The 8,720-nt window shown below is 38.3% G+C and overlaps 2 protein-coding genes across 2 annotated transcripts; both read left to right on the forward strand.

The window, feature by feature from the left end:
• LOC112179187 (UDP-N-acetylglucosamine transferase subunit ALG13 homolog) lies at positions 1–1,931 on the forward strand. The gene is made up of 2 exons (XM_040511590.1): positions 1–131; positions 908–1,931. The coding sequence occupies exon 2, from the start codon at positions 960–962 to the stop codon at positions 1,494–1,496; it is 537 nt and encodes a 178-aa protein (XP_040367524.1). The 5' UTR covers positions 1–131; positions 908–959; the 3' UTR covers positions 1,497–1,931.
• Positions 1,932–2,154: 223 nt separating this feature from the next.
• Positions 2,155–8,291, forward strand: LOC112177865 (ubiquinone biosynthesis O-methyltransferase, mitochondrial). Its single transcript, XM_024316107.2, has 15 exons — positions 2,155–2,202; positions 2,271–2,410; positions 2,522–2,611; positions 2,823–2,901; positions 3,244–3,321; positions 3,436–3,484; positions 4,054–4,103; positions 4,208–4,357; positions 5,137–5,217; positions 5,319–5,738; positions 5,835–6,017; positions 6,112–6,185; positions 6,299–6,415; positions 6,575–6,772; positions 8,065–8,291. The coding sequence occupies exons 1-10, from the start codon at positions 2,155–2,157 to the stop codon at positions 5,439–5,441; spliced, it is 888 nt and encodes a 295-aa protein (XP_024171875.1). The 3' UTR covers positions 5,442–5,738; positions 5,835–6,017; positions 6,112–6,185; positions 6,299–6,415; positions 6,575–6,772; positions 8,065–8,291.
• The last annotated feature ends 429 nt before the right edge of the window (positions 8,292–8,720 follow it).

Below are 8,720 nucleotides of genomic sequence, written 5' to 3' on the forward strand. Positions count from 1 at the left end.
AAACCAAGTGACAGCCCTGCCTGGCTACCTCTGACTCTGAGCAATATTTCCTCCTCTTTCTTTTTGGTTTTCTTAATTTTTTGCAACTGTTCGGACGCCTCTCTCTCACTCACCGCCGGCGATTACAGCAGGTTCAATTTAACTTCTGTAGTCTTTTAAACGCTTCATTGTTTGCTGAGAGGAGTGTGATAAGAAACACAGAGCTGTGGATTGGGCGTAGATTAGCTCTAGGGATTCTTAACTGCTTAGTTTTCGCACATTATGCTCTGATCATGTTCTTCTTAATGCTGGAATTGGCTTTTCAAAATTTTGCACTTTTGTCTGAATCTCTGAGGTGATCAACTACTGTTTAGTGCACTTGTATGTATGATATTTTCTTCAACAAATTGCAAAAGTCGAGGTTTTGGGGCTGCATTTGGGAATTTCAAACAAGGATTCAGATTTCTCGAAGAAACTATCCCTTAATTTATGAGTTGTTGTTTGGTTTTGCTTGGTTTGCTTTGTAAGATAGTGGCATGTCGAGTGAATGGTGATTGAAAGATTGGATATAATTTCGTATAAGGTGTGTTCTGTGTTTTCAAAATAGGAAGACTACTAGAATTTTACTATTCTGTATATGGGTTGGTTAGATTGTAAATAAAAAGGCTAATTAGTAGTCTAGTTAATACGATCTGGTCAATGTCGCTAATAGGCCCATGAGAAGCTTGGGGGAAGGGGTGAAGCAAAAGAAGAAGAAAAAGAAGATCATAACCCTCGCAAGGATTTCTGCTTCTGTTTGTCTACTCCACAGGGGCAATGGGGAAAGAAATATAGATAGGCAATAGGAAAGAATAATAAGGAAGAATGTGGGGGATACAGCTATTTGCCTATTTATAACCTTCCCTGATTCCATAAGATTGTGTTTCAGGTCCAAAGCTTCTGACCAGGATTAGTTTGGGCGAAACCTTGACGGATTGTAGATGGGAGATAGTGAGGTTACAATCAAGTGTAAGAAGACAGTTTTTGTGACTGTTGGAACTACTAGTTTTGATGCTCTAGTGAAAGTGGTGGATACAGAAGAGGTTAAAGAAGAGCTGTCAAGAAGAGGGTACACTGACCTTCTCATTCAAATGGGCCGTGGCTCCTATATTCCCTCAAAGTCTGAAGGAGATGATGACTCCATTGCGGTAGATTACTTCACTTTTTCATCAAGCATTGCAGAGTATCTGAGAGCAGCATCTCTTGTAATTAGTCATGCAGGTTCAGGGAGCATATTTGAGACATTGCAGCTTAGGAAGCCCTTAATTGTCGTGGTTAATGAAGATTTGATGGACAACCATCAAAGTGAGTTGGCAGAAGAACTAACAGACAGGAAGCATCTGTACTATGCTCACCCACAGACACTTTGTCGCATTATAGCAGATATGGAAGTGGAGTCCCTCACTCCATACCATCCAGGTGATGCCACCCCAGTTGCCAAGCATATCAATAGGTTTCTTGGTTTTGCAGAGGATTGATGGAAGTGTATGACCTTTTTACTTGAACCGAATATATCCATAAGATACTAATTTTGCATAATCAAGAATTCTTTCTCGCTGGGCATGGATGTCTAATGGACTATGGATTGATCATCATGGTTTTTCATATACCATACTTGATCTATAGTTTTGGCGGGTTTCTCAGCGGAGCTTTATTCATGCCAATGTTTGGTCTGGTTGTAAATGGCAACTTCATAGATAAGTGGCTGTTTAGTGGTACATTAATTTGAAAGCATGTAACTTCATGATGTATTACCTTATAAGATGGATGGATCAGACATAGATGGATGTAGCAAATGAAAACCTTCCTTGATTCCATGTAATAGGTTGTATGCTTATTTTTCTGGAACAGCAGCTCCCATTATGCTGTCTAGTTATTAGATATATTTCGGAGTTTCTAGTTGCTTATTATTATTCTCTCGCTTTTGATGATTGTCATTTGATGATGGTGAGTTTTCTCTTAGAGCTTTGGTTTGGCCGGCTGTTTAATTTTGACTTATTTCCCTATTCATTTGTTTAAACAAAGAAAATCAAAAATATTGTTGGCCGAGCATTAAATTGAAGTCTGATTCCTTTGTGAAGCGTAACCTGAAGTCCTCTCTTTCGGCTCTTTCCTCTCTTCTCTCTAACAAACACAATGGCCATGACTTGGAAGCTCTTGAAGCAACTCCGAGCACCGTACACCGTCACTGCCTCTACGAGCCTCCACCGAATTCTACCCCCTCGATTGTTGAACTTGCATAATGCCACTAGGCTTTTCTCAATGGGCCTCCGCTGCCTCCTCCTTCTGGAGAGCCTCCTCTGATTCAACTGCTGCAAAACCCTCCTTCTCCGTCTCTGTCGTCGCTGAACCAGGCAGAGCTTGCTAAGTTTGCCACCATTTCCGGAACCTGGTGAGAGAAATTTCCTTGAAGATTTCAATTTATGCATTTAACTGTGGTTTTGATCAAGGAGAAGGAAATTCACTTGTGACATTAGATTCTTTGATGATTTTTATGAAAAAGGTGGGATTTGGAAGGACCATTCAAACCGTTGCATGCAATGAATCCTACAAGGCTTGCCTTCATTCGCTCAACGCTGTGCCGTCATTTCAGGTGAAGCTCAATTCTTTCCTGACTGTAGTTATGAGTTTAGAGAGTATTGAAAATGGGTAGCTGCTAAGTAATTCAGAAGTAGGTCTCCTTGCTTTCTGGTTCTGTTTGCTGAAATGAAATGGTTATAAAGAATCACACCGGAAAACATATATCAGGACTTAATAGGAAGATAGTGGTTCCACATTTCTTATTTTGTGTTTTTGATTTTCAGGAGGGACCCGTTATCTGCTAGGCCCTTTGAAGGGCTCAGATTTATTGATGTTGGCTGTGGAGGTGGGATTCTTTCTGAGGTATGTTATTTCAGATGAGTAATTTAGGCATTCGGCAATAGGGATCAAATTTACTAGTGTTGGTTTGGCTGAGTATCCTCTGATACTTGTCTATTGCAGAGACAGTATCCATCACATTGACATTTCTATTGCCCTACAAAGGCATGTAACTTTATCAACTGCCACATTATATGACTGTAACTCCTATTTGGAGTGCCGGTGCTTTTTGTCCCTTTTAGTCTCTAATTGCATGGACCAGTTTGATCAGATTCTTTACTTTAAGATATGTGTAACTGAACTGATAGTTTACCTGAAAAATGTATTTGGTAAATGGGTTGATGTTGATCTTTAAACTTTTTTCAGCCTTTAGCTCGGATGGGAGCTATTGTAACAGGAGTTGATGCTGTTGAGAAAAACATCAAGATAGCTCGCCTTCACGCAGTATGACCATTCTTTTGAACAATAACTATATATATTCTATGGGTCTGAGTAATTATTTTGTTCAAGTGGGCTCATATACATCAGGATACCTCTAAACATTAATAATTCATGCAGGACTTGGATCCAGTGACCTTAAAAATTGAATATCAATGCACTACAGCTGGTACATGCTAATCCCCTTTTATATTCTACTTAGTAAAGTTTCTGGTTATCTGAGTTGCATTTCATTGGTATCTCTTGAACAATTTCGCAATTTCGAATGCATGTCCACCCTCCCTCCTCCTCCTCCTCCTCTTCTCTCTTCTTCTCTTCTCTTCTTCTCTCTTTCCTGATAAACACAATTAGTGCCTCGTTTTGTTGTGCAAAACTCTCTAAATTTTTTTGGTTGGTTGCCTCAAGTGTAATCAAATCTGGTAAAAAGGATGAGTAATACCAATCTGACAACCACATCAAATATGTTTTCTGAGTTATCCCTGCATAACATAATTGATGTTGTGATTGTTTTGCTTTCCTATCTGTGTCAAGTGTTATTTTGTGGTGACAAAATTTAAATGCTTTTTGTACTAAAATATAGACATAACCTGATTTTGTAAGTGTTTGCTCATGATTTAGTGCCACTTAGTAAGTATTCTTATTTCTTTACTGAAAATTTGAGAGTGCTTTATATTCTTCAATATTCCAATACCTTCTCTTTTCTTAAACTCAAGGTTTGTGTTTTTCGATTATGCGCAGAAAAGCTAGTCGAGGAGCAAAAGAGTTTTGATGCTGTGTTTGCTTTAGAGGTATGCATACACTCTCGACACATCAGCCGCGTATGGTTTTCTTACTGTTTTCAAATTGTCTTGGAGTAAATCCAAATTGTAATAAATTGAAGATTATTCCTTAGGTGATTGAGCATGTGGAAAATCCTGCTGATTTCTGTAAATCTCTGTCAGCCTTAACTGTTCCCAGTGGAGCTACTGTGATTTCAACCATTAACCGTTCTATGAGAGCATATGCCACTGCCATAATTGCAGCCGAGTATCTGCTCCACTGGGTATTTACTCCTTTACACCTGCTGGTTGATTATCTATCCTCAATTTCCATGCAGCATCTATTGCTTGCTGTAAATTGGTCATGCTTCATGTTTTGTTCTAGTCTCAAATGTAGACCGTGGTTGTTTTATATACTTACTGATCATCTGTTCTTATGTGAAGGTACTATTATTGCATCTTGCTATCATAAATACTTGGTATACTTGGTTATCTTAGAAATTTCCCTTGAAAAAAGTGATCATTCTACTTGTTGATGATCTTCACTTTTAGCCTGTTATGGCTAACATGAGATTCATCCATGCAAGTATTGTGTCTTAAACCCAGCAGTCAATATATTGGGATATCTAGAATTCCCCACCCCACCTCCCCAAAAAACCCAGTTTTATTGTATCTGAAAAATCAACTTGTGTAATAGATGTTGACCCTTTTGCATGGGAATCATCAAGAAATGATTCCTGTTTCGTTACACAGAGGACTCGGAAATTCTTTTTATAATGAAACACTATCCACTTTTCAGTTTAAAGCGGTTTAATTGCATAAGTTGTATAAAAAATATGCATCAAACCTATAGAAAAGTTCTATATGTATCCAATTGTTATTATTGAAAAGGACTCGACTGATATTCTCCCAGATGTTAACTGTAAAATATTTCTGCCAAGAAGATAGACTCCTTCTGCACACATGAGTGTTATGCTTTGAAATGATAGTCTATTAGTCTCATTTGTTATTATATCTTGTTCAGTCATAGGTTTTCCTCATGTTGATGACATTTTGAATACAGCTTCCTAAAGGTACACATCAATGGTCAACTTTTCTTACTCCTGAAGAACTAATCCTGATCCTGGAGCGTGCTTCTATTTCAGTAAGCTGAACACCTTATATTAATTACTGTTACATGCATAGAGATCTCTGCCTCAGCACTTCTTAAAAGTTAAAACTAATTGTTTGGTTGGTTTTGTCCAGGTCCAAGAGATGGCTGGGTTTGCATACAACCCTTTGACAGGAAGATGGTCAATATCTGATGATGTTAGTGTAAATTTCATCGCTTATGGTACTAAAACCAAAGCAGGCAATTTAGAAATATAAGGAAACTTTGTCCTTGTTGTCGGTTTTGTTTGTTGAAGGAACATTCTTTTATACCTGTAAATTTCATCGCTTATGGTACTAAAACCAAAACAGGCAATTTATAAATGTAAGGAAACTTTGTCCTTGTTGTCGGTTTTGTTTGTTGAATGAACATTCTTTTATACCTGTATTGTCCATCCTGTTTATCCACCTTATAAACCAAATCCTCGACTTGCTTGTGTACTGGACATTTCTATACATACTCTATGCAGAGCATGAGATGAATTGCTCAGCAGCTGCTTGGCATCTGGCGTCAAGGTAGGAATCTCAGACTTTAAACACAATGAGGCCTCAGAAAACGCAACCTGAATAAAGTTTGGTTTTCTTTTAACACATCTGGCTCTGTATTTGTAGTGGCGTGGATGTGTCCACTGCCCTTGCTGGAGCTGTTGGAGCTCTATATGGTCCACTTCATGGCGGACCAAATGAGGTGAGTGCTTGTATGTTTCATTTTCATAAGCAATGTTTACTTGCTTCAGAACAGATATGCTAAGTTGAAGTCCATTATGCACAGCATTGGGAGATTGGAATTTACAGGTTAATATGATGAGTGTTCTTCTATTCATCATTGTCCTTGTGTTATATGTTGCAAATAGCAATTATCTTCTTGTTGTGGCCTTGATTTGTGCAGCCTGTGTTTAAGGTGCCAACTGAAATCGAATCTGTTGAGAACATTCCAGAGTTCATTAAGGGTGTGAAGAGCAGGTATTGTGCTTACATCTAACTGGTTAAGTAACTGGTGAAGCAACCTTATTTGCATTTTGTTTTTATTTTTAATCTTCTATTTATTGAAACATTGTTTCCTATTTGTCCTTCAGGAAGCAAAAGATGTCAGGTTTTGGCCATCGCATGTACAAGAACTATGATCCTAGAGCAAAGGTCATATACTGGCAGATGAAGTATTTTCCATTGTTAAAAGGGATCCACTGATTGGGGTAATTTTCTGATCTTCATCTTTCCCCCAAGGAAAGGAAGAGAGAGAAGGAGAGATAATCTATAGTTATTGTAATCCTGTTAGGCTTTTGGTACTCTTCTTCGATTTTAATGAATAAACACCATAAATTCTGAGTGCAGTTATTGTATGTCATTTGCAGGTAGCTGTTGCTTTGAAGAAAGCTCAGTATCTGACGAGTATTTTGTTAAGAGAAAGCAGGTATTTTGACGGTTTTATTCCCGATGCTTTTGAATCAGCTCTGCCATGTGACTCCTGGCCTCGGCATCTACATGGTTGGCGAGCAGTTGTACAACTGCGTCATCTCTCCTCACTCCTTTTCTCACTGAATTAATTTCAGGTTAGTCAGATCTAAACCATTCCCTTTCTCACTCACGGCTCTGTTGGAATTTCAATTTTCAATTAATTACGGCACCAATTGAATCTACTAAATACTTAAAGCATTGAATCTTACATCTCATTTCTTGTTTATCGAATTGGTCCTTAGGTTATGGTTTAGGTTCATTTTGAATTCCAAGTCCTATCGCTAGTTGCTGTATTCTCATGTTTGGAATTGGGGTTTCAGACTTTCAATTGGAAAAGGAATCCAGTGGTAGGTAGGTTTGGTTTGACTTAGTTGAGGGATAGTTGCACTTTGAGGAGCCGAGGATGTGATTATACATACCTTGAATCTATTACTTAGCTCCAGGTGTGAGGAGCCGAGGAGGTTTACAACTCCTACAATGTTTTGGTGGTTTTCAAGATGCTTTCCACAAGTGACAGTTTGAATAGGATTTCACCATGTTGATTTTTTATTTTTATGCTAGTGATTAGTGAGTCTGCTTACTATTCTTCGTAAGGCTTGAGTCCGTATTGAAGCATGACATGTCACTGAGCATTGATCCCTGTGATTTTTCCAACTCCAGTTTAGGCCTCCAATTTTTATTTTTTTTTAAATAATATTTTTATTTATAATTTATTTTGTACTCGTCTAACTTTACCAGTGTGGCAGTGTCCCACAGTCCCACCTTAGTCCTTCATTCCATTAGATGTTCTGTTACTTTTAGGGGTAAAACATCAACCCAACTCATCATCCCAAACCCTTTTCTCTCATCTCATGGCCATAAAAACCGTAGCAATTTCTATTGCGTATGCTTATCTTGATCAGTTTTTTGTGTCTGCTTTAGAGAAAGAACTACAGTTGTTGTGGCCATGAGATGAGAGAGGATGGGAGAACCATAAGGCCTAAGTTGGTGACTTGGGTAGGGACCCGTAACAATGACAGACAAGTATAGTAAGTCCTAGAGTAGGACACATGGATTAAAGATGGACGACTACAAAGTTACAGAAACAAATTGGAGGAATAAAAGGGAAATCCAGTAAATTTGAGGGAGCAAGCCAATAATCAACCTCGCCGCATATTATAGACAATGTTATGCATATTTTACGAGTAATTGGTGGTTGTAATAGGCTTGCCAATAGTTAGAACTGGGTAGCTCTTTAATTGTAGAATAGTGCTGGCATTTGTGGAACCTCAGAAAGCTGGTTTGTACAAGATATATTAGAGGCACAGATCTTTCTTATTGTTTTCCTGAATCCATGTAAAATTTTTGGTCCGGTAAGTTCTATTTTTGATGTTGGCTGTTCTTGCAGATTGGCTGCTCAGCAAGAGGAACGAAGTCTGGAGTTTGTCATCTTTCAGTTCCCCCTTTCTTGTTCGTATTTCAATAAAAAGTATTCATTAACTAGAGCCTTATTTGAAGGCTGTGAAATTTATTATCTAGAGGTTTGTCATGTTGCTACTCTACCCCTGAATGGCTACACGTTCGACTGTTGCATAAGTTGAGGTATGTGTATTTTGGCTTCTGTTTTTCCTCTGAGTTTTGGATGTTAACAAGTTGTGTAATTCTTTTTGGCCTTCTTTCTTATCCGGGAAGAACTTTCATTAAAACTTGGAAAATGAAAACTTACAAATCAAGGGGCGCATAATGACTTTATTTAAGCCTTACGCTGATCTAGGATTAAGGAAAAGAGTTCCACACTCCCAGTTTAACAGAGTTATTGCATCCTCTGTGAAAGCATGGGAGAGAGCCAAGAGAGTCAATTGACGTTCTTTATAATGGTTTTTGTTTCAAGAACAGTCAATTATTAGGTTTAAGTTGCCTTCATTTTTTCTTTCTTCTTATTTGCTCCAGAACTTCGATAAGACCATCTCTGAGCAGGGCATGACCTTCAGAACTCCTTGGAATTGCTTTGAATCTTGGGGCACAATTCTGTCTTCACGAATGTTAATCAGACTCCATAATGTG

Source organism: Rosa chinensis, chromosome 7 (assembly GCF_002994745.2).
Source record: "Rosa chinensis cultivar Old Blush chromosome 7, RchiOBHm-V2, whole genome shotgun sequence".
NCBI classification, from domain to species: Eukaryota; Viridiplantae; Streptophyta; class Magnoliopsida; order Rosales; family Rosaceae; genus Rosa; species Rosa chinensis.

Coding starts and splice junctions, on each gene's coding strand:
- LOC112179187 (XM_040511590.1), top strand. CDS start 960: ATGGGAGATAGTGAGGTTACAATCAAGTGTAAGAAGACAGTTTTTGTG.
- LOC112177865 (XM_024316107.2), top strand. CDS start 2,155: ATGGCCATGACTTGGAAGCTCTTGAAGCAACTCCGAGCACCGTACACC. Junction 2,411..2,521: donor GCCACCATTTCCGGAACCTG/GTGAGAGAAATT, acceptor TTTATGAAAAAG/GTGGGATTTGGAAGGACCAT. Junction 4,104..4,207: donor ATGCTGTGTTTGCTTTAGAG/GTATGCATACAC, acceptor ATTATTCCTTAG/GTGATTGAGCATGTGGAAAA.